At 40.7% G+C, this 25,401-nt stretch overlaps 1 protein-coding gene across 3 annotated transcripts in view; it reads left to right on the plus strand.

The window, feature by feature from the left end:
- Window positions 1-351: 351 nt before the first annotated feature.
- Window positions 352-25,401, plus strand: part of plcb1l (phospholipase C beta 1-like) — a 110,552-nt gene continuing 85,502 nt past the window's right edge. The window contains exons 1-2 of one of the 3 annotated variants that reach the window (XR_011691101.1): window positions 352-752; window positions 5,785-5,862. Coding sequence is in view for 2 of the 3 variants with exons in the window: in XM_071478782.1 (XP_071334883.1) it covers window positions 654-752; window positions 5,785-5,862 (177 nt within the window). In the remaining variant the exon portion in view is untranslated. The remainder of the gene's footprint in view (window positions 753-5,784; window positions 5,863-25,401) is intronic. The other 2 variants (XM_071478782.1, XM_071478781.1) reach the window with 2 other exon arrangements.

Genomic DNA, 25,401 nt, shown 5'->3' on the forward strand with positions numbered 1-25,401 from the left:
TTCCTATCACATCAGTTTACATGAGAATAACACGGTTTTTAATTGGGACCAAAGAAATAAAATATAAAAATGTTATCTTGTATTACACGTTTACACATTTAAAAATGTCACAAGACAGCATTAACCAAACAAACTGTTGCATACACCTGCTGTAAGTATGACATCACTTCAGGCTTTTCAAATCCCCGACGTGTCACCTGTCATCATATCTTGGGGCCATTTGTGCCCACCATATTGCCTAGGACGCACGGAGGCGCTAGATCACTTCAAGCATTGATCCTGTCCCCGCATTGACTTGTTCAATTTGAGACCAGACGTGCAACTCATTCAGATTCCCCCTCCTCCTCCTCTCTCTCTCTCTCTCTCTCTCTCTCTCTCTCTCTTTCTCCTCGTCTTCGCTTTAGCTGCATGTCGCTCAGTCAGTCAATCACTGGCCCCGGTCCGCTGCGCCTGCGTCCGCCTCCACAGCTCTCCAAAGCCGAGACGCGCCACCGCCGCCGTCACTGCGGGCATGACATACTGGCAGCAGTAGTGGGCTTCCGTCAGCCTGCTTTTAAGCAGATTACAGAAGGAGAGGAAGATACATAAGAGTAGACGGGAGCGAAGTGACTCATTTCTACCCCTGCTGTGCGTCGAGAAGAGTAGAAGAGTCAATGGCAGGGGCACAGCCTGGAGTTCATGCGCTGCAGCTCAAGCCAGTGTCCGTGCCCGAGAGCCTAAGAAAGGGCAACAAATTTATGAAATGGGATGATGTAAGTAATGGCGAGAGAGACCGGCAGTGAGTTCTCTTGTGTTCATTTCTGCACGCTTTGTTTGCATGCACATGCCACCGCTGAGATGTATTGCAACATGTACCGGCTGCTCCTGCAACAGTGGCCGGCAGATTTCATTGTCAGCGGGGATCGCGCTGACGGACAGGGGCTGCCTGCCGGTGCCCGGGCCGGTTAACGTTAGAGAAACGCTGTAGTGCCGCGCTGTGTAGTGACATGTGAGTTGTTTACGTTTCCAAATCTACAGTCTGTGCGTGTGCGTGTGCGCGCGCCTCTGTTGCTGCGCGCGTGCACGACATGTGTGAGAATGCGCGCGCCGCTCATTAAATCAAAATTAGACATTTGAACTAACCCCCCCCCCGCACACACACACACACACACACACACACACACACACACACACACACACACATACACACACATACACACCTTCAATGGAAACGTTTTATCACTTAACCATAATTAATTAGTGTATCGGGGCTGAACCTGTGGCTGGCAGTGTAACCACCAGGCAATACTTGAATAATGATTGTTTTTGTTTTTTTTTCTTCTGTCTTTCCTATTTTTTGTCATTCTTTTATACTACTGGCAATCTAGCTGTGGTGGAATGACCTTGATTAAAACTGCACACTGCTGTTGAGTAGCAGGCAAAAACATAGTAGTAGCCTTTTAACAGACAGCCATGGCTGCACTGCACCCTCTCCAAACAACAAATACTCACATCCTTGTAATAATCTAATAGAGACCCTGCCCTTAAAATTGTGTTTAAATGGACTGACCTTATTGTATTTAATGGTTGACTTCATCTCATATGCTTTGAGTATAATGACTGTCTGTCTTCTGAAAGGGACTTTGTGTAATACGTGTTTCACACCTATCCACAGCCCATCTCATTTGAATAACTGCTTGCCTTCCTCTGGCTTCTCCAACCTTGATGCATGTTTATTGTGTGAACGTTTGAATATGAGCACAATTATGATCAGTCAATCACTTTCATTCAGGGAAACACTTTTCCTGTATTGAAAATGTGAAGATGTGCTCACCTGTTACTGCTGAGTGAACTGCTGTATCCTGCTCTTGTCTTGTGTGAGAGGAGAATCAGATGTTCATTAAAGATCACATTGTACTTAAACCTACATGTGGAGCATTGCAGGAAGTCAGGTTTTTATAATGAACTGTGCTGTTATGCTGGTTTTATATAAGTGACATTTTGAAATTTAATTTTATGATTTCAAGTGAAATATTCACATTCACTGAGTTCAGGTGATTCACCACAGCACAGATGGCCTTAGTGGAGCAATGTTAGAGGAGTGTGAATGTGGTCAGTGCAGATGGCAGAGGAAATTATGCTCACTCTGTCAATCATCAATCTCAAGCTTAAATAAGACAACTTGAGTATTTCCTTAACTTGTCATTACTAGTGCTCCCTACTTCAGCTCTGTGGTTGGCATGTTGTGAGAAGAGGTGTGTGCGTGCTGTGTGTCTGTTTCCCCTAACAGCCATGTTTGTGTACTGCAGTTTGTACATGAGGGTCATATCTCCAGACCCAACTGCTCACCAGGCCTTTCCTGCTCAACACACACCCTCAAACACAGACATACGCACAGACACTTTCTCTGTGTCATTTCCCACACACGCCTTCCTTCCTCTCTTGTCTCTGTGTCATTTCTTGGAAAGAATCACAGAAGAATACAAAGATGGAAAAAGAAACAGCCATGGTAGATTGTCAGTAAAAAAAAAAATGATAGAATTAAATCATTTTCTTCTCATCATTGCTTTGAATGTTGGGCTCCACTCTAATCTCCCTCAACATGAAATTGTACAAGCAACAGACAAGTCCAATATTTGAATGTATATGAATTTTAATTATTTGCTTTACTTACTTTTTAGTTTCAGTGAAAACGACAGATTTTGTTGCACTGCTGAACATTCAGTCAAGTTTTGTTTACTGTGCAAGGATGCAGACTGTACTGCATGAACAACAGCCGTGGGTTTTCAGGAACAGAAAGTCTGAAATTGTAAAGAGAAGTCCCGCAGACTTCAGCACACAGTGTTTGGTGGTTGACTTTTGAAAAAGAATAGAGGAGCAATCAGAAAAGCTCTTGAAATGTGTGTGAAAGGCTCAAAGTCCCAGACCTCTCCAACCTACCTCACACAGACATGCACGTGCACACCTTGTACTTTTGTTGCTGCCTCTTGCAGACGACTGGCTGCTGTGGTAGCTCATGAAATATCTGGTTGTGGTTTAAAACATTACTTGAATTGTGTTATTATTTGTCAGTCAGTATAAATGGTATGTTCAGCAGCAATGGCTGCTTTCTGTTAAAAGAGAGCGGAGGACAGGCAGATATCCAAATCCACAGACCCTCTGTCATAAAGATCACTGACAGAGACAGGGAAGATCTGAAATATGTGAAAGATTAGTGAAAGATTATGCTGGGTCTGTGTAAACAGATTTTTCTGAACTTACTCATGTATCAGGCTCTTTTGGTCTGGTGTGTATTGAATAAGATATTATCAAGTGCCACAGGGGAGCCTAAAATCCCTTATAAGTCATAAGATGTGTCATTAGCTTTCAGAACAAAAATAGGTTGAGTTCAAAGCTCCTCTCTAACATGCCCCCTCAGGTGATGGCTAATGGTACAGACTCTTCCCTGAAGATAATGGCCGCATCTCCAGCCCAGGATGGCTTCCCTCAGGGTGTTTTGCACTTTCACGAGTCGGCCACTAATTTCATCCAAATTCAGCAAAGAGCAGGCCACAAACCACCTAATGTCTTCCCATTAATGGCAAATCCTCCAAATAGTCAAATGGCAATAAAAAGCATGAGCTGTACCACTCCAGAGTTAGTAACCTCAGCAAATCACTCTCAAGTCTGTTCTACACTGTTATAGGTAGTTATGTTTTCCGTAAATGAGCAGACCCATGAGGGGATCTTTGAGTCCATAATGGCTTAATGTGTTTGTAGTGGTGGCCGTGGAGAGTTAGGACATTAAGAAAGAATCTGTGAAAATAACTGCTCTCACATCATTAGGCAGATTCCCACTGCTCTCAAGCCATCTCCGTCCCAGATAATCCATCAGTCACCACATGTTGCCCACTGAGTGAATTTATTGGAATTATAAACAGCGTACTGTAAAATTATCGATCCAACTCATTATCATTTTGAAAAGTTTTTTGTAGGAGTAACTGCTACATTGATGGAGGATGGGAAAGAGATATTCATCTGAATGAATTAAACTGAAGAAATAGGGCTGTGGATTGTTACTTGAGTAGAGATCAGAGATACGGGGCTGCAGTTGTTATGAGATGCTCTGCCTAAGAAGTGCGAACATGAGGCTTTTTTCCTGCCCTCCAGCTCTAAGTACTGTGTGTGCGTATGCTGCATACGTTCAGTGGCATGAGCTGCGTCTTTTGTCATTCAATCAAGCCTGCAAAGATTGTGCAGTCATGTGAACAGAGCCAAAACGATTCCTCTTGAGTCTCTAATAGATTTCATGGGAATGGTGGGTTGCCATAGCAAACGTCACTATAGCAAATGCCTCAGATGCGGCAGCTTAACATTTCCAGCACCGAATGAGTCGTTTCATTTACTTTCTACTCAGTTCCCTCTTTTCTCCTGCGTTTGTCTTTTGCTCTGTCTTTTCAATTTCTCCATGGGTTCATAAAGGGGTGAATTTCACTATTAGTCTGTCATGGAGCAGGTGTGCCAGGCTCCATAAACTGTGATTGTCTTATTTAGACAGTATGAAATGATTTCACAGTACTAATAGCTCTCTACACCTCAGCACAGACTCCTCTGCTGTCTACCAGCTCCCACCTCAACCCTTTCATGATATCCTACACTGCAAGTCACACAGGGTCACACCCAGATATGACAGGCGTGTAGCAGATGCAGACCATTAGCCCTGTCTCCCAATGCTGGGATAGGGGCATCATTAGAAGCTTCGTGAAGACACTTTGAAGATTTTTTTTGCTCTGTACAGCAAATGCAGTTTCCATCATCCTGATCTCACAGCCATGGCTGAATGAGGAGGACAATATGCTACTGTTCAGCTGAACCATGGCCACTGTGGACACAGAAAAAAAAAGCAAAGGCGCTTTCTTTTTATAGAAGCATCCAATAATATCTGGCATTGCCATGTATGCCTCAGGGTCAAACTGTGTGTGTGTTTGTATGTGTGAGGTTTGGAGCTGTCTGTATGTGGGAACTGTGGGAAAGCATTTGTCTGTTACAAGAAAGGAAAGATTGAAACATCAGCTGTGAAACAACCAGAAATTCATATTTGCAGTCATCTTAAATACACGCACACACACACACACACACACACACACACACACACACACACACACACACACACACACACATACACACACACACACACACACACACACACACACACACACACACACACACACACTTCTATCTTTGTGAAGACACTCATTGACATAATGCATTCCCTAGCCCCTTACTCTAACCTTAACCATCACAACTGAGTGCCTAACCCCAACCCTAACCCTAACCTTAACCTAAACCTAATTCTAACCATAACTCTAAAACCAAGTCTTAACCCTCAAAATGTGATTTGAAGGTGTCTCAAAAAGTGAGGACCGGCTAAAATGTCCTCACTTTCCCAAAATGTCCTCACTCTGTCAGTAAAATGCTTTTTTTGGTCCTTACTATGTAGCAAGTACAAGTACACACGCACACACACCAGGCTACTTGGTCGTTTGTGGTGATGCCAGGTCATTGTGGGGAAAGTACCCTAGAAGGAAAGGATTGTGTGCATGCTTACAACATAAACAGCACTTTTAATGTCATTGCAGATTGTGGTATGCGTGCAGTATTACAAAAATTGCACTTTGATCATGAGAAATGAATTAATTTTTTTACCCAGAGAATATTCTGCCACACACATAAAAGTATGCACTCATGTAAAAACACAGACAGGGATACACAGTTGTAAGCAGACACACATTGACTCCACATGTCTCTTTCTTTGTTTAACTCCAGGATTCTACCACTGTGACCCCGGTGACTCTAACAGTCGACCCCAAGGGTTACTTCCTGTATTGGACCGACCAGAACAAGGTGAGACACCACACCAACATAACCAGCTCATCTGTGTCAGTCTGGCCGAACCTTTAAGCTTGCACTCGTAAAGATCATTGTTGATACCACAAGGCAGCCTCCACTGCTTTGTGCCCAGATTCATTCAGTGTTTTCACACAGCAACAATGTTTTCCTTCATCTCAGGTTTGAAATGTTAAACATCAAATTATCACAATGCAATGAGGAAATCAATACACAGTATTCCACCTGGATAGTTGGATAGTTTATATTGCACTGCAGTAAAAGTAAAGCCAGGACTAACTTTTTTTGTGGTTCTCCATACATATTTATCCAAGAGCCCTTTGAGGCCTGGAGACCATGATGCACCAACAATAGATAAGAAGTGTGCATCTGCAGACACAGTTGAAAAAAATACAATGGGCCTGTGTGTTAACAAACTGTATACAGTATAATCTTGCCTATGCAAAATTGATTTCTGCAGCATTTGAATTGTGTTGCCATGGAAAGTTACAGGGCTTCAGGGAAGCTGATGTATTACACAGCAAAGGTGTATTTTGTTTACATGTTTCAGAGACAGCTGCTTGAAACTATCAACTTTACAACTTTATCATATACTGCTGTCATGGCACGATCCAGTACTCATTACCATGGCAACACCAGTTCAATTCTGTGTTGGTCATGTTGAGTGTTCTGGTTGTAATTATCATGGTACGCCTAGAATTATTAGAAAATCATTTATATCATTTATATCATTTAGATGTATTTAATCGCTTGGAAATTACAATTGGAAAGCTGTGCTGACATGAATGGAACATAAACAAATTAAAAAAACTAAATTTTTATTTGGCATTTCAAACATTGTGATGCTTTACAGACTGCTTTCAGGATTATCATGTCTTTGATTTGCTATTCCTGTTTTCTTTTGCAAGACATGTTTATGTTTGAGGGTTCAAGTACACAGTTAGCTTCTCTCTTGTTTGTTATCATTTCACATTCGTGCTTAATGAGACTGACCCATCTTCCATTCATAGTCTTAGTAGCACAGCAGAAAGCAAGGCTTTTCCTGTCCATTCTGAATTAAGCCACTGAAAGAGCAGTGGTGTAAAAAAAGAGAAATCTGAACTGCTGCACCTGCAGCACTTAACTTGACACCTGTGAGAATATTCCATAGTGCATTGTGTTTTTTTTCTGCGCTCTAGTTATAGCTTTAATAATAACCAGGAAGAAGGTTGTGCAATTCAAGTTACCAGACATTATCACACTCAGTAATTTTTATCAAGAACTTCCTCTCAGTTTAACCTTGAAAGTGTGTGCATAATTTGTAGAGGCTATTTCAGTTTGGTCAAGTTGTCGTTTGCTCAGTTTTTTTTTTACATTACAGCTTGAGTACATGTTTGCCTATAGCGCCTCTATTCTTTAAAAACCAATACAACAGCTCAATGTGCGTAATGTGTTCCTGTTCTATTTGTGCTATTACTGTATCAGCACTGGCAGTCAGAGGTAGACTTATTAATAGCTATCATTGATTTTATGTTTGCCTAAGAAGAGGGTATTTTACTGGAGCCATAGACAAGGAGTGCTGACTGGGACTTTACGTCTCTACACACACCTTCGTACACAACATGCACATACACACATCATTTATGAGTGTACTGCTTTTCCTGTTTGGTAACAGAGAAAGGAGCCCATTATGTTGGCAACCTACAATAAATTAACATTATTTGTGGAAAAAAGAGGAGACGCCCTCAGGGAATATATGAAGTTCTACGAAACAATCAATAAGGAAAAAGTTTATGGAAAGAGAGAAAGAGACAGACAGATAGAAAAACAATCCCAGGGACCACTTTTGATGTCTAGCTTGCTCGTGTATGTGGAAAAGTGTGTGTCTGCGGTCAGACATAACAAGCACTGAGTGTGATTCTCCCACTAAGAGAGAGGCTCTTTGGCATCAATTCATCATTATTGCCTGCGCTTCTGTCATACGGCAAGGATTTTGAATGATGAGGCTTTTGTCTGTGTGTATGTGTTTACGTGTGTGGGTGTCTGTTCTGTCTCTCAGCAATGATAGCAGTCCTGCCACACACATAATAACTCAAATTGATACCAAGCACAGCCCGGACAAAACTCTATTAGGGCATAAAGAAAGGCATCCGCTATGTTCCTCTGTACTGCAATCAACACAAAAGTGTGTATGTGTTTATAAAGCTGCCTTGTCTCATGTTTTTGCTCACATTTATTCATCATGGTACCACACATCTGTTCAACAGACCAATTTAAACAAGCTACGATGCTCTGTCCAGTTGTTATGTGTGTGTTTGTTAGAGACCCAGCCTGATGGCTGATGAGTAAAAGCATTCCTCAGATTCTTCAGAAGCACAGCAGAACTGTACTCAGTGTGCCTACTGTGCTTACTTTCAAACACACATTGTCACAGATGGATACAGTTTTTACTATTTACTCTATTTTCAGTTTTACTATTTCCTGGAGACCTCGCACTATGACTTTTTTAATGCCAAATAGGAAAAAAAGCTCCTTCTCCTTGATGGAAAAACATTTTTTATTCATTATTATTCAAGTCATGAATCTGATTACTTTAGACCTGATTTGACTAAATCAAAAAAGACTTGCAGCTCAAACTTGACTTTGATAGCAATGACTTGTGACTTTGCTTGGATGTTTGCCCTTTGTCTCAGAATGACTTGAAATCCTCCCGGAGCCCAATAATTAAAAATCGTTATATAAAAAAGCCAATCAACTTATTGTTTTCCTGACAACAGATTTTCTTTGAATCAGTCCCACCGAAGCCAATTAAATTGCACAAACAGGAGGGAAAGGTGTTCTTGGCAGGAGATAGGACATGAGATAGACAAAAGATGATACTCAGGGCTCCAGACTAACTCCAGACTACAACATAATTTAGGTGCACCCAAAATTTTTCACCACACCGCAATAATATATATTTTTTTGTATGTTGGCTCAGAGTCAGATGGGGCATCTCTGCCAAAGATGTTGGGTCAGGATTAGGCATCTTACCCAGTAACTAAGTACATGTTCTCAACGTCAATTTTGAGGTACTTGAGAATTTACATTTTATGCTACTTTATGCTTTAAGTACACTACATTTCATATTATACTTACTACACCACTATATTTATTTGAGAGTTTTAATTACTAGTTACTTTTAAGATTGTTTTACACAATGGATAATATTGTTTAAATACAACACATTGTTGAAGATTAAACCAGTGGTTTCCAGTCTTTTTCTTCTGACATCTAACAAAAAGCGGGTCACACGGTCACAGCTCCACCAAATGGTGATTTTTCCCTCTAAACTTCTCAGGTGGTTTCATTTCAATAAATGTTCAAATCTAATCTATCAAATCTATTGATCTCATATATAATAATTTACGTCAGAGGGACCAAACCAAACCAGTGTTTTTACTTTTATACTTTAACTACATTTTGGTGCTAATACTTAGGTACTTTTACTTAAGTAGGATTTTTCATTCAGGACTTGGAATGGAGTTTTTTTATATTGCTGTATTGTTACTTGTACTTAGGTAAAGGACCTGAATACTTTTATGACTGCTCTTACCTGGGACAGAGGAGACAGGTGGTGGAGCGGTTACCTCTGGGAGTGAGGTCACGACTGGGCTGGGTCTGTCAGGCCTGGAAACAGGTGTAACAATCACTGCAGCATTTGTCTTGACAAAAAACAATCAACAGTTTTCTTAAATATCTGAATTACCAATATGCTTTAAGGTTGTGATGTTGCTGGAGGAGGAGTACAGGGTGCAGTTTCAAACATACACACGTGCCTTATTTTTTTCCCCCACCTGCATTCACAGAAGAAGAGCATCAGGGTCAGAGCCAATCAGAGGTTGAGTAGGGACGGGTCTTCGCAGAATGGTGGGAAAAAATAACCCCATGAGATTTTCTTGTTGCATTCAAACATTAAGGGTAAGCATTCCGATTCAGACTGTGCAGCTCAAAAAGCACAGACGGCAACTTAGTCAACTTCGTTAGAAATTTGACGCTGCACAAACAATGGTAAGTGTGTAAATCAATAAGCAAATAAATCAATCAACAGTGATGTATATCAGCAGTTAAATAGGCCTATGTTGCCTCTGTATCTAATTCCTAGTGATTAGGCTATTAAATGTTTAGGATTGAAAAAGGCTTAGGACTTCACAGTGGAGACTTACTTGTAACTTGCAAGGCATTGGTTATGTTGGCATGTGTGTGAGACATTGAGACAGAGAGGCAGGAAGGTTGATAGAAGGTCTGTGTTGTTAATCCCAAGGTTTGTCTTTTCCATCCAGTGAGGAGTTCTTCTGTCAGAGTCTGATCCAGCAGTGGATTTCAGCCATGTTTTAAGGTCAGAAAGGCAAAGTTTAGTTTTGACGGCAGCAGAAACGCAATGTCAGATCTGTTTAGTTATGCTGTTCTTCGCCTTTTGTTTCTGGCAAGCCTTTCAGCTGATGACTCAAGACTTAAGGATTTCTCTTGTTGTACGGACAATATGGCCTCAGCTTCAGAAATGTAGTGTTCTGTAAAGACCTTCAGAACTGTAACAAGACACGTTCATTGATTCTTGATTGAGTCTGTTAGGGTAATCAAGGTGACTTAACGATGGCAGCAGCTCAGGAGATGAGCTAAGACATCCTGGATCCAGAGATAAGCTTAATTTGATTTTTTTACTCGCCTCCCTCCACCGGTGGACCGTTGCCAAAAGAGGAGATTGAACAATGTTACTCTTGTTGAAGATTAGACGTTGAAGTAGTTGTTGAAGTATAATACAGTCTGGTATAGTTTGGAGGTATAATACAATCTCTCTGTTTCCTCTGTGGATAGAAACAGGTGCAAACTGTGTGGATTGTAGTGTGATGTGAGCTCTGCCTCCATTTCTGCAACACTGCTGTATTTTTAAACAGGGTACTGCTATGTAAACTCCTGCAGTCATAACTCTCTCATGTTTGTATGTGTTTGGTTCAGAGTCCATTTGGCTGCCTTTTTATGTTTCTGCATGCTCTCTGCACACTGACACTGACACACACACTGACACACAATGTACAAACGCTTGCACAGATGGAGAAAGAAAGATCTGACAATACCAACAATGATAGTGATGGTGCTGCTGCTGATGATGGTGGTGACCATGACAGTATCGGTGTCTTGTCATTGTGAATCAGCTAACATTAGTTACAAGTTGGCACGTTTCCCATACCTATCAAACAACGACCTTTTGAGGTTTAGAAAGCATCCAGGTCAGGTGCTTTCCCATATTGGACAAAAAGCTCACGTCATTTAGGAACAGGAAACTTTAATATATTTATATGTTCCTTGTTCAAAGCTTTAAAATAACACTCCCTTTTTGAGTTTTTCCATCAGACACTTTGAAATGGACTGTTAAATAGCTTTTGTTAAATTGTGTTGGTGGAATATTGGTAAACTGAAAAGCTTCATATTTTGAGAGATATGCTTCTATTCAAAATGAATATATGAATTGAGACAGAAATAGCCTCATAAATCATCACCAGTATGACATATGTAAGTCACTAAGTCACCATTTCCACCCTCCACCACTGTTGGCAACTTAGAATATCCCAGTTACAGAGTTCAGCCTCAGATATTTACACCATTTGTCCACATTTACATGTATGTAATGCTTCAAGTAACAAACTGACATACCACACAGACACACACACCCACACACACACACACACACACACACACACACACACACACACACACACACACACACACACGCTAACATTGCTGTAATGTCCAACCAGGAACAGGTGCTTCTTTAGTTGGGTAAAAATAATTTCTGCTCCTGTTGGTTGAGCCCGCTTTAAAGGGGGAGGAGCTACGCAACAGTGCGAGGTGGACTGACTCAGTCAAATTAACAGCCTTTTGGTTTAGTTGCCATAGTTGCCATGCGACAGCACACACCTTGGAAATGTCACATTCTTTTTCGGCCCCCGCTCATGTTCTGGAGAATGTTGCTGCTTTGAAACTGATATCATTGTTTCCTTGTGTGAGTGTGTGTGTGTGTGTGTGTGTGTGTGTGTGTGTGTGTGTGTGTGTGTGTGTGTGTGTGTGAGAGTGTGAGTGTGTGTGTTCCTGTCTCTGTGCATTTGTGTGTGTTCTCCTGAGCAGCCTGTGGTTATAACAGCAGCTTAAATGCTTTCTCTCGGGAGATTTATGTTTCAGCAGCGTGCCAATTTCAGGACATTCACAGGACAAGTGCTCAGCATATGGCAGTGAATGATGTTCAGAGGTGAAAGACAGTGCACCCCGGGCCAAAACCAGACTCACAGTTGGCAGCTGGTGTGTGTGGGACATTTCTGAATGAGCCTAGAATTGACCTAATCCAGAGCATGAGTAAGACTGTTTTGGGTTAAAATTAAACCTAACGCACACTTGATGCACAAACACAAACACACACCCTCTTTTCTCTGCTCTGTCATTGCGGAGTTCACACATTTGTTTCCCCCAACACAGCAATTTTCTGTGATTACCGGCTGCTGCTCGTCCACCTCCGTCAGCACTATATGGGAGTTAGAGACGAGGCATAAATCTGCAGCCAATCTACTGGAAGTGAATTGTGACCTCTACCAAGTTATGGCCTGGTACGCAGAGGCCCTATTTCATCTGTACCTGTAGTGAACGAAAGAGACGGAGGGAGACGAAGAGAAAAACAGAGAGAAAGGAGGAAGAAAAAGAGAAACAATAAGAAGATGAAAATGGTGATGATAATGGTGAAGAAAAGGACTGATGTCGTTAGCTGTGGTATGGTATCAATTCCCTGAGTCTCTTTCAAAGCACATTAGCATTTTGGTGTCATAATGTAGGTTGACATTTCATTTTGATTGGACCTTTGCTGATGTAATAATGCCTTACCGTTGCTGGAAATGGACACATCTGTAGTCAACAAACTTAACTTGTGCGACTGATGGAGGGTCTGAAAACTTTGTCACTAATAAACCTTGCAGACTTATTTTTTAAAAATCCACAAAATGACAGGACTTACCTTGATTCTTTTTTAGTGTATTGACATTCAGTCAGCATCAGCCACTCATTTCATCGTTTGTGCAGTCCATTCATCTTCTCTGCTCATCTTTCTGTCATATGGTCCAGCCCTTCAATCAATTGCTGTCATCATTATACCTCTGCATTGTGAATATCAATAAGACATAACTATTAAGCCATGATTTAGCTGCTCAGGGGTATCCACCCTTTGTCCAGTGTCCTATTAATCAGTGGCACCGGCAGCTGTACATTTTTTAAATGATTTTTTTGGTTTATTTAACTAAACACGGAAATCCGTTGCCTGTTTAATGCCGACTTATACTGCACATTTCTCTGGGATATTTAGTATATAATAGTATATTGTAGCCTATTACTTGCTAGATGAGCAGGAAACCTAAAGGTAACCTACAAGCAGACAGGCAGTTCTTGTGCGTACTAAGAAATATAATCCTGCTGTCGCCACTGCTGTTAATGACACAGGTTAAAATGGCAGCAAAGTATTGGATCTATAACATCTGGACAGACAAGATATGTAGCAGATGAAGTGAAAAATTGTAAAATGATGGGTTACAGCTGACACTTCAAACTCATGGCAATATTGGTTTATATCTGCAAGTGACAGTTAATGGGCTTAATCAACAAGGCGTATCAGCTCCGTACAGCAGACCCATTAACTAACAGTTTGTAGATGTTGCATTTTGACTTGACAAATTTGCCTTTCGAGCTGTTGGGTTACATGCAGTTTATGTGCAGAATTCAGGTCACAAAGTGGTACTAAGCTTTGGTTTAAATGTCTGCTGTTTCTCTCCTGCACAGGTGATATAAAATGCTTTTCAGTTGGCAAGAGTAAAGTTAACCATAGCACTGGGAACAGTAGTGCTAAGTAATAATGCTGATAATTGCTGACACAGTATTGCTTCTTAAACCATAACATCCAGCCTCTCTGTTAGTGTCTTGTAGAAAGAAAGGTTTCAGCAATATAAATGTGGATGGAAATCTTTTCACACAGGGTAAAACTGCACAGATAAGATGTTCAGACACTACCATTACCTGCAGTGGATATCAGCCACCCAGGTGAAGGCTAGGCTTTGTTATCAACACTGAATGCTTACGGCAAAAGTTCAGGGCAGGGTTATTGATATGAGCTTTAGATGTCTCTGTACAACACCTTTATGATGTTATTTATTGCTTTTCAGGAGTGTGAGAAAAGCTGTCGTCATTGCAGCGCTTAAATATTGTGACAGTTGAGCCAGACACTGTATACGATGTTATTAAAACGTGGTACCAGCTTTTTTCCATCTTGCACTTTTTATTAGTTGGCATGAACAACAGCTTGGCTCAGAGCAGCGACCCTAAAACAGGAGAATGTAAACTGTTGACCTGTCTGCTTAGCAGGGCAGAACTTAGATATAGAAGAACAGTAGCCTGTATATGTGTGGACGTGACACAGAAGAGTGATTCACTTTTTACCAGAGCAAAGAGTCAAAAGCAGAAAAAGAAAAGTGTTAAAAGAAGAAAAGCGCTGCCAAACTCTTTTGGATTAGCTGTTCCTGGGTGATTTCAGAAGGCTTTGTTTGCGCTTGAGTTAGCTCTGTTTTTCTCTTCGAATTTCGATTAGGACTTCTTTTTCACTCCACTGTGCTGGTCTGTGTGTAAACAAATTCATGCTCAAACATTCGGTTGTGTTCATTTCCTTTCCTAAACGTTCACAAAAGTTGGAGCCAGGGGTCCGGAAAGAGCTTTTTTTTTTTTTGTCCATTTAGAGCCTTTTGGCTGATTAAAGGCTCTGCTGATGCCAACACAATTCAGTGTGAAATTCAGCGCTTCAGCTGAGTCTGCTGATGTAATGGAGGTGACTTAGCGATGGCAGCAGCTCTGACCGGGCAGCTCAGAAGAGGGGCTAAGACACCCTGGATTCAAGTGATAAGCTTAACCAATCACACGGCTTGTAAATGATGTTGATGGTGCAGAAGCAACTGAAGGATAACAGCTAATACAAGCCCACAGTCAGTAACAGTTGGGGATGTACAGGGGTGAGGAAATACCATGAAAATAAATAAATAGATATATAATCCTATACATTAAATACTTCCTCTGTGCGACTTGATTCAACTCCAGTCGGTTTTGCATTGGAGTTCATTGTAAGCTAAGACATGCCACATATTCTGTTCAGGTATGTACTTACTCCTTCAGTGTAGCAACCATTGCCTCTAATCACAGTGCTGACTGCTCACACTGATCTTTAAAGGATAACACCTATATAATTTTAGTATTCTCCAATCACTGTTATTAGTTCCCATGAAGAGTAAACCTGCTGTGTTCCTGTCAGTTCCACTGTACCACAAGTCATACACTGTACCTGTTTTTCTTAAAAATCAACAGCTGTATCCAAACAGCTAATACATCTGCTTCATAATAAGTAGGGTTTTTTTTCTAATATCGCTTTAACAACACAACAATTAGCTTGTTTTTGCAGTTGTATGAAAGCTGTACATCATAGACAGGCATTGAGTCATGTGTTAAAAAAAAAAAAAAAAAAAACCCATCTGAAGCTTAAATTAGTCATAGATGATATAATGGAGTTTGTATAATATACTTGTTGGAGTGAGTGCTCATGTACAGTATGAGTTGCTGCCAACAAACAGCTCATGTTGGCCTAATCAAAGGTTGCTCTGTCTGACAGCAGAGTGAAGAGGATGATTAAGCTTCTCGTTGTCTCGTGGGTACAGGTATTTATAACATTTATGCTGGCCTATTTCTGAGCCACTTATTCAAAAATGATCTCTAATGTGTTGATTCCTTTCATCTGACACAGTTCACACAGAATGCAGCTTGACACCGAGCGCTCGGCGTATGTATGACGGAGCTGCTGCACACAGTGACAGGAGCAGGGACGCAGAGCAGGAAAGGAAGAGTAAATGAAATAAGAGAAACTTACCTGGAATGAGGATGGCTTAAATAATTACACTCCCTCTCTCTTTAGCTGTATTGTTCCACTCACTTGAACATTGTCAGAAAATCTCTCTTATTTCAAGCGTAAAAAATTTAAGGATGCCTTCCCAGTGCTGAAGAAAGGGCTTAATGAAATTTTGATTTGGAGCACTGAGACGTGTGGTTAACGGTGATGGAAATGGTGATGTAAATTGACTGTTATCTCTGCTCACTAGACACCAGTCACCTGAAAGGTGTGCTTCATTCTCACGCTCCCTGTATTTCTTCAAATCTGTCTCTGCCGCTTTCTGTCTGTCTTTCCCTGCCTGGCATCACTGTCTTTGGACATGCTGATTACCTCTTCATTACCACCGGGCCATTTCATATATTGGTTTTGCTGAAAGAAGAAAATGTAGCTGTAAGGGTAGCCACCCCTATTTCACACTAGTAATTTTTTTTCTTGATGAAATGACAGCTGCTGCACTTTTGTATTAACAATTGTTGTTAAAAGCTGATTAAATCGCTCATCTTCTCCAGCGCCCACCAGATTGCTTTTTCTGATACCTTGCTCCGTGCAAGGAATACAACTCAAATAGTCATATTTTCTACACACTAACTTACGTTATTCTTCCAGGCAGCTGTGAGTAATTTATCATAGGCAATAAATAAGCTGAGCCAAACGTGAACCTTGAACATTTGAACCTTTACCGTGAAATGTCAGAAGTAAGGCTCTGTAGCTTATACGCCCCCAGGCAGCCTCTTTCTCTGGAGTTTGGAGTTGTCATTCTGACATAGCCATGATTTGAATAGATTTAAATGTGCAGTGGAAGCCGGGCTGCTGTTGTAGCTGTCAGTTAGATATTTGCATGGCTGAGACAGAACTGAGCCGTTGGTTGAGCTGTGCTTCACAACACATCTGAATCACTCAGAGGCAGCTTGTTTATGCTTGTTGTTTTTTTCCCCCGCTCCGGTCTGGCAGTGCCACCAAGCTGGACCAGTAGCTGCTGCTTGTAGCGCACGCTACTCACAAAAAGTGCTTAATGTCAGATTAAGATGAACCACTGTAACCATTGAATTTGTCCTTGTTTGTCTCATGTTGACTTCCCCATGACGCCATTGAGTTTATAGGAACTGTACAAATAGGGATAATGCCGCTCACTTTCAAACAGTGTCTCCTCAAAGGCTTTTGTGGTTTTACTGATAAAAGTCATGATAAGAAGAATAAACAAAGAGAGCAGACCAAGCCTACTGTCATTCTTCTGCACACTTGGCCAACTGCCATGTAAGAGGGGGATTATGTTGTTGGATCATCTGTTTAGGAAGGTTACAAAAATTGCCGGACATGTTGATTCAGCAGGTTTCAGACACTGATAGATAATCTGACAATCACACTGAGACCTTTAGTCATATCAAATTTTGGTTTATCTTTTAAATCATGCATGCAATCCTAGATATTGCACAGCTTTTTCTAACGTTGCCGTTTGTGTGTAATGACCTTCCATGTTTGTATTTTGCTTTATGTCTTTTGATTTGACCCACTTATGAAAAAGCTTATAAAGAAGTGAATGTAACCAAGTACTTTGAGAATTGTCATACATAAACAATCACAGAATACAGAGATATCTTTGTATAAACATTGTCACATGAAAGCAATTTCAAAGTTCATCTTTTCTCTTATCCCTCATTAGCAACCCTTCATTTTTTTCTTGGTTCACTGGAGCGTTTTTAATGAATTGATGGCTGATCATTGATTGTTATGGTCACCGGTCAATAGCATGTGTAGATCAGTGGAGAGCTGTGGTTGGTATGTTGCAATGGGATGACCTGACATTTAAATTGTGGGTCAGATATCAGGGGTACAGTCAGTCACAGTGGTTTATAGAGCTCTGATAACAGTTTCTCTATGTAATACTGAGGGATACCGTCACGGGTCAGAGGGGATCAATGAAATCTCTCAGTCACTGATTTGCACTTTTAGTTGTTATTATGCTGAATCGATTACTGTAGAGAATTTATAGCTCAGACATTTAAACCCTGATGCTTTTAGTAAAATGACATTTTAAATTTGGGCGGACTGTTTTATGAATCACCTGGTACAAAGAGAGACTGACTCTCTCCCTCTCCCTCTCTCTCTCTGTCTCTTGATTCAATTCAGAATTTATTGGCGTGAATGTCAGGTGAACAATACTGCAGACTCATAAAAGATAATACAATTCAATAATGTGACGAGAAAAAAGGAATATAATTCATTACATAGACTAAAATAATTCGATTCAAAAGAAAAGGAAATGGCAAAAAAAACAATAAATATATCAGTATAATTATTTGCCATATTCAGTGATGTTGTAATTATGTGTCACTCAGTTCACTGTGTGTCCATATCCAAGCAAAATCTGTGGCTTTTCTGTGAAGTTTGGTATTAACAGAGTATTCCACTCTGAAAATATTATGTTTGTCACATTTAAAGAGGAAGTGCCTCTCTGTCTGTACCTCTCCTGTCGTGCAGTGACCACAAACTCTTTCCTCTGTTGGTAGCCAGGTCTCGTGTGTCGTTCCTTTTCTCTGGTCAGACTGTTGTCACTGAGTCTGTATTTGGTCAGGATGTGTCTCTGCTCTGACAGTACAGAGATACTCTGCCAGTTTATATTTGTGGTTTAGGGCCAGATAGCAGAAGAGGTTTGTTTTGAGTTTGGTTTGATTCCAATGTTCCAGATAGGCATCTTTTGTGAACCTAATAATTTGCTTTACTCTGATTAGTGGTTGAAAAGCAGTGCTGGAGGTTGATCAGCACTGGGTGTTATTTGATCAGCATGGGGCCAGCTGACAGAAGGGACTCTTCTTGATCTTCACTTCTTGGGTGTAGTGTCTGAAATCTCAGTGTGAACAACAAAAATTTAAATCTTCTCTTTCTAATGTTAATGATCAATGCAGGACCTGCATAGGATGCTTGTCCCAGCTAGTGTAGTTCCAATGACTGAGTGGACCCCAAACTTCACTACAATAAAGGGTGATTGGTTGGATTACACTGTCAAATATTTTAGTACATATTCTGATTGGTCTGTCTTTCTATTTTGCAGAATATTCTTCTAATTGCATAAAATGTTCTACATACTTTTCCATTAAATGAATTCCCTGCCAGACCAACATTACCTGAGGCACTGGTGTTTAGCCCCTGTTGATCATAGCATAGGTTCAAGTCAAGTCAAATTTTATTCATAGAAGGCCATAAGCCATCTCATGGCACTTTTCACATAGAGCAGGTCTAGACCATAGTTTTTATAACATTGATTACAGAGACCCAACAACTGAGGGGGGTCACATGAGGGTGTGATCTAGATGGGTGTTCAATGATTTGATTTGATATTTGGTTTTGTGAGATTTGGGCGTCTTTTGGAAGATCATGATTTTAGACTTGTTGAAGTTGACAGTCAGGGCCCAGTTCTGACAGTACTGCTCCACGAGGTCCCAGTGCTGCTGTAGTCCTTCTTGTATAGATGACAACAACTCTCTCTCTCTCTCTCTCTCTCTCTCTCTCTCTCTCTCTCCCTCCCTCTCTGTGTGTCTCTCTCTCTTTTCCTCATCCATTCCCTTCCTTCCACTTCAAACACTAACCCAGCCCAGTTGCCATGACAATCCAATCCATGCAGCTTGTTTTTTGATGCTGCAAAGTACTGAAAACCCCCCTGCTGCTGTGATTTGACTGCCATCACTGCACCAAGCCAGGTGGCTGCTTTCCTCAGGGAGCCCTTTCAAATAAAGGCATTCAGCCAAAAGACTTTGAAGTCCCACTGTAGACAAGCTCTCAATAAGAGAACACACTTCCTTCCTGTTTCATCCCAGGCTTTGAGGGGAAAGCTTAGATGGAGCACACCCTCATGTTGCTCATCAGTTTGTTGCAGTGCTGCAAAAAAACTGACTGTAATTTATAATCCTCAGTCCTCTCCAAATGAAATACCATAGAGGTTTTGGTTGTCAAATTAAGGCACTAGAAGGAAATGTTCAAAATGTATGACCAGATGGCATTACTGAAAGCTTGTCAGCTGACAGTAGACACTCTGGACAGATCACACGCAAATCACAAGTTGAATACAGGAGGAGACAAACACATGTTAAGAGACAAACATATTCACATTCACAATCACAGGACTCCACTCCACAGAGGACCAAAGCTGAGACTTGAACCAATGTATAAAATGTTAAAGTGCTAAACCCTGAGCTACCCTGCCGCCTTTTTGATTTAAAGATGAATAATTCTACCAGAGTAGACCTTCGTATGTTACAAACAGTGCCATTTCAAAACACTAAATTAACATTAAAGTTTATTTTTAGCCTCATAACCTGGTAAGGTAAAGAAAGCAAGATTAACCAAGTATGAATCTTCCCTTTTCATGCTGGGTTTTGATTCAAAGGCTAGATAGAGTAAGAACACTCCTCTCTTTTGTAGAGCAATTTCATTTCTTTTAAATTTGACATCTTTGACTGTGCAGTGCAGGTCAGGAGTTCACCCAATGATGAAGTTCTCCCATTCTTTTTCTCTTTTCTTTCATCCACACTGTGGCTGACAACAGAGATGATGAGAATTGAAATTAAAAGAATATTGAAGTTAGGACTGCATGTGTTCAATTATTTCTTTCTACTCCAAAGAATGCTGTAAAATTGACAAAAGATAAAGTTAGCTTCAATGACAAATGCACGATTATTTTATGTTATTTAAGAGGTGGGATATTTCCTGTTGCTGCTCTTTCATTCCTGCATTAGCAAAATGGCTGCATTACATCTGTTGACAGTGGAAAGGTTGATGTTGAAAGTTGAATAAATCATCTGGTAAACATTCATGAAAACATTAAAAAAAAAACCATTAATGAACAACACAAGGGAGACAGCAAGATCACAAAATGTCTATGTACTGTCGAGCATATAAAGTAGACACCGTGAAGCAGAAATTTAAAACAGCATTAAAGTCTCTGCATTACATACAGTAATATTAACCCACATACAACATTTACTGTATTGTTAGATATATTGCTGACAGCAGTAACATTTACCTGTCAACCAGTTTTAATGCCCAGCAGATAAACTATGCATAGTTCGTTTGGTCGTGTAATTTGTTTGTGTAACTTTTCCTTTGGGATGAATGAATGAATGAATGAATGAATGAATTAATTAATTAATTAATGAATGAATAAAAATGTTATAATTCAGAAAAATGAAATAAAATGTAAAGATCCTTAAGTCAAATGACACAAATGCACCATGTGTGACCTGCAGGCAATCAGACATGTTGCTTTCGTCATGATATTTTCTTGCCAAACACAGAAAATACAGTACATTTTATCAGTGTGTAGATTATACACTATCTGAGTTGTCAACAAGATTATCAGTTTCCTGTTCAGGAATGCTGAAAGGAACCAGTAGCTCGTGAGTTTCAGCACGCTGTTAGAAAAATCACATAAGGCTTTAATGTCTCAGGTCAACGTGATGACCTCACTTTTTTCACTGACCATTTCGGAAGTATACCATAACACTGCACATAAGTACACTGCATTAATATTTTAACCCTCTTAATATATGCAGAGCTGTCATTTGTCTTCCTCTCCCCTCTCCCTTCTTTCTCTCTCTTCATTTCAACTCATGTTTCAATCCGGGTTTTTCATATTCATTGAAAGGCCCCAATAAATCTTATTTAATCCATTTTGCTGGAGAAATCAGGGCAGTGGATGGCTTACACTCAAGTCCCATTTGCTGATAAGGCAATTATGAGGCTTTTTGCTTTCGAACAATTTCCACTACTTCCTGCACATAAATGAATGACCAATTGCTCAAGTGGGCAACTGGAAAGAAGAGGTTTTTAACTCCATTTCAAAGAGACAGATGAGACAGAAGTAGAGTGGTCAGTGGGATAGTAAGTGAAGATAATCACAGAGAGCAAAGAGTAAGTTTTTTTTTTCTGCCAGCTGGTCTTGTTAATCATTCACAAGCGTGTTAGAGAGGGCTGCATATCACATGTTCTCTCTCAGAAACACTGAATTATACTTGTCTCATGTTTAGACAGCTCTCTCTCACAGATTTTGCTTTGTATTATTGATTGCTTTGATGCAGACTAATCGAAATAATTACATTAGATGTGCCTCTGATGTCTAAGAGGGCCATAATTCCCACCAGCAAGGGGTTTCTGGGTTTTCATGCCACCCTGCTGCTTTTCATTTTAAGCTGAATTCCTTTGTACCCTGTAGCAATTATCTTGCTGCTGTCTCTCTATCTTCGAATGTTCGTGTCAGAAAGCTTATTAACAACACACTGAGGGACTCATTTTGGCCTTTAGTGTAGATTATTAACATCTCCACATAGACACACATACAAAGTGAATAAAAGTTAGAAAAAAATCAAAGAAATCTTGTCAAAACCAAATATAAAGTGCAAGATTTGCATCAACAGAAGGCATTACATTTTAAACCACAGCCCTCTCTGTTTAGGCTCTGTGAATTCTTTTACCGACCATCACAGCGTTATGTGTCTCTTACATTGCAGACATCACCTCCATGTTTCTTGACCGGTAAATACAGTGCTGGAGTGAATTTAGTAAATTTTCTGCCGAGCAATCACTCTGTTGTCCACCTCTGAATTTCCCTCAGACTCCCCTCTTCCTCTCGCTGTTCCATTTTTGCTCAAGCAACTGTGTCACAAATGTGGGTCAGTTTCTCTTCACTTCACTCTTTCCCCACTAAAGTCAGTTCAGTTTGGTGAAATGATAAGAAGGTATCAGATTTAAACAGCTTGGAGGTGCTCTGGGGCAAGACAAGAAACACTGCAGTCTGTCATACTTAAAATACCAGCGCCTCTCTGAGAGTCTTCCTCGAGAGAGTTACATGATGGGAGAGCGAGGAGCAGCACCTGGCCCATTAGGAGAGAGGAAGAGAGGGACATGGAGAATCACTTTTCATCAGGACATAAACAGACAAGGCGAAGCCAGGGTGGCAGTGACGGACACTTTTCTCCTCTTTGCAGCCTCATCAAGCTCCTCATTGTTCTCTGCTCTTGTGTTTGCATCTGTGGCTACACTGTTATTTGTATCTAACGCTTTTAGGACCAGTTGACAAACACACATAATTGGCTGTGGAAGAGGATAAACAGGCACATGGCGTCAGAGTAGCAGTGGGTTGTGAGTAGAGCCTGACCGATACATCGACCCGGCTGATAGTATACACTAATTTGCTGGCTGAGCTGCATGTTTTGTTCCCTAACGATGCTGCCATTACTGTGGTGGCACAGCTGAACCGACTGCAGTTTGACTAACAGTGGAAGCAGAGATCAGTAAAATCCTCTGAGACATGAAGGCAGTCTGTGTTAACGAGGTGTGTATCATAGCACAGGTAGCTCAAATGTTTTGTTCTTATATCTGGGAAGATTTAATTACCACTAAGCCTTATACCCTGAATACTTGAGGGAGGAGGGTTATCTTTCATTGTTCATTATAGTCTTAACACAAACTTACAGCTGGCTCACTGTATGGATCACCATCTGTCTATAGTGGTTCTTGTGGGTTTTTATTGTCGGAGCCGTTGAAAACAGCACATCTGTGTGGTTTTGATGATTTGCGAGTGAAAAGACGTCCAGCTTTGGTGTACAAATGTAGATGACGTTTATTGAAATTGCAATGATTTTATTTTAATTGAAGATTTTATTTTTTGGAATTTTAATTATTTAAATTTCCAACATGTAACAGGTTCTACAGAAGATGTGGTTTGTTCTACCAAAAATCATCTCAGTGTAGTTTTACATCTCCCCACTCAGGCTTCCACGTAGCTCTAGTAACAACAGGCCGATGAGCCAATCAGATGAGAGGCTCTGAGCCTCTCTTCTGATCAAAGAAAAATAAAGCAAATTTCAGGGAAATCAAATCCTGCAGGGTTGGATGGTGGGCACAGTTGGGCTGGGCCTGGGGCATGGCTGAGTGCATTTCTCTGTGGTCTGACCACTTTGATACTTTTGTAGTACTAATATAGCACCAGGATCTGCTTTATAATTAAAAAAGACATGGAAATGAGATAACCGCTACCTCAGTAATGGCGGCATGTTTACTTCTGCCTACAACCCGGGTTAATCTGCAGGGCAACTTAATTTAGTCACAGATGAATTGGTATCAAGTGTCAAGACGTTGCAGCACAGTAACATTAAAGACATGTTTGAGGTAGATTTGAGTATCACCATTACACAGTTTCTCCACCAACGAGAACTTATGAGTTTATTTTTCATTCATTTTATATGTCCCGCTTAGTACACATCACATTCATAACTCCATTTAAGGGATTCTTATTTTTGTTCAGCAGGCAAATATTGGCAGCAATATTGTTGCTGTGTCACCTTAAAAATCCAGTGTCAGGCTCCAGTCAACAGAGCTGACATATTCTCAGTAACTTTTTGCATTTTGTTACCATGTTGTTTTATGCTGTTCGTCAGTCAAACGGATAAGCTGATATCATGGAAAGTATAGAGAATGTGTCCGCAATAGGTCTCTAACAAGTAATACAAGTTTGAAAAAGGAAGTTTTTACTCTGTTTAAACTTGCGATTGAGTGAATCATATTTTGGCCAGCGTTCTGTCCTCCATGTTCCCTCATCCTCCCCCTACCTTATTTAGTGTTTATTTGTTCTTGTTCTCATTGAACTGCTCAAGTTAAAGATAAAAGTGTGGAGGTAGAAGAAAGGATAACCACAGAGTGTTTAAGGAGGGATCTTGGACAAGAAGAGACACAGGCGCAGAGAGGGAGTAGACAAAGAGCTTTGCCTCTAGAAAGAAAAGTGAAAAATGGATTTCTCGTAACCATCCGCTTTGTCCTGACTTCAAAGGGCCCATGGATTGCTCTTAGGAGGTGTCTAAATGAGGTGATGTGAAAGATGAGAGCCAGAGCTGCACTGTATCTGGCCCTGGCAGTGATTCTAAAAGGACTTCAGTGGAGAGCCCCGGCACAAGCACACACAGGCACGCTGATCACTTTCAGTCCACAGACTGGAATACAGAGACGTGATGTGGTTGTACATACCTTTTATCCATTGTTTGAATGCCAGGAATTTCATTTGTGGAAAACTGTAGCGTGCAAAAACTGTGTGAGTTGAGTATTCAGACAGAATATAATATATACAATATACTGTGTGCCACTTACACAGATGCCCAGAGGAAACTACTTTTATAACTGAACAGAAACAAACTTAAGAAATCGACATGTAGCTGTACATGTGCAGTATAATGTGATAGTGAGAGAGGTACCCTGCATGTGTTTTTACTATAGTGTCTGTGTTTGTGTCTTGTCTGGTCTGGTCTTTAATGACCTTAATTAATCCTTTCTGGGGATTTTATGGATGTTTTTATCTATGTATGTGTAATTATGCATTCCTGTGTGTGTGCCAGTGTGTTTCACTTGCTCCAGGACTCTGAGGAGTATCTCAGATGTTCCACTGCAGCAGATAAGAGCCATCCACAGTGTGCCTGAAGGAAGCCACACAGGTAGAGGAGCAGACTGAAATGTGTGGAGGAGTAGGGGTTGAAGAAGATGGAGGAATGGATGGGGGCGGTGTGGTAGTGTGCCTGCATGTG

This window comes from Trachinotus anak, unplaced genomic scaffold, assembly GCF_046630095.1.
Source record: "Trachinotus anak isolate AG129_WGS33_773 ecotype Australia unplaced genomic scaffold, CSIRO_AGI_Tana_v1 ptg000005l, whole genome shotgun sequence".
In the NCBI taxonomy this organism is placed as follows: Eukaryota; Metazoa; Chordata; class Actinopteri; order Carangiformes; family Carangidae; genus Trachinotus; species Trachinotus anak.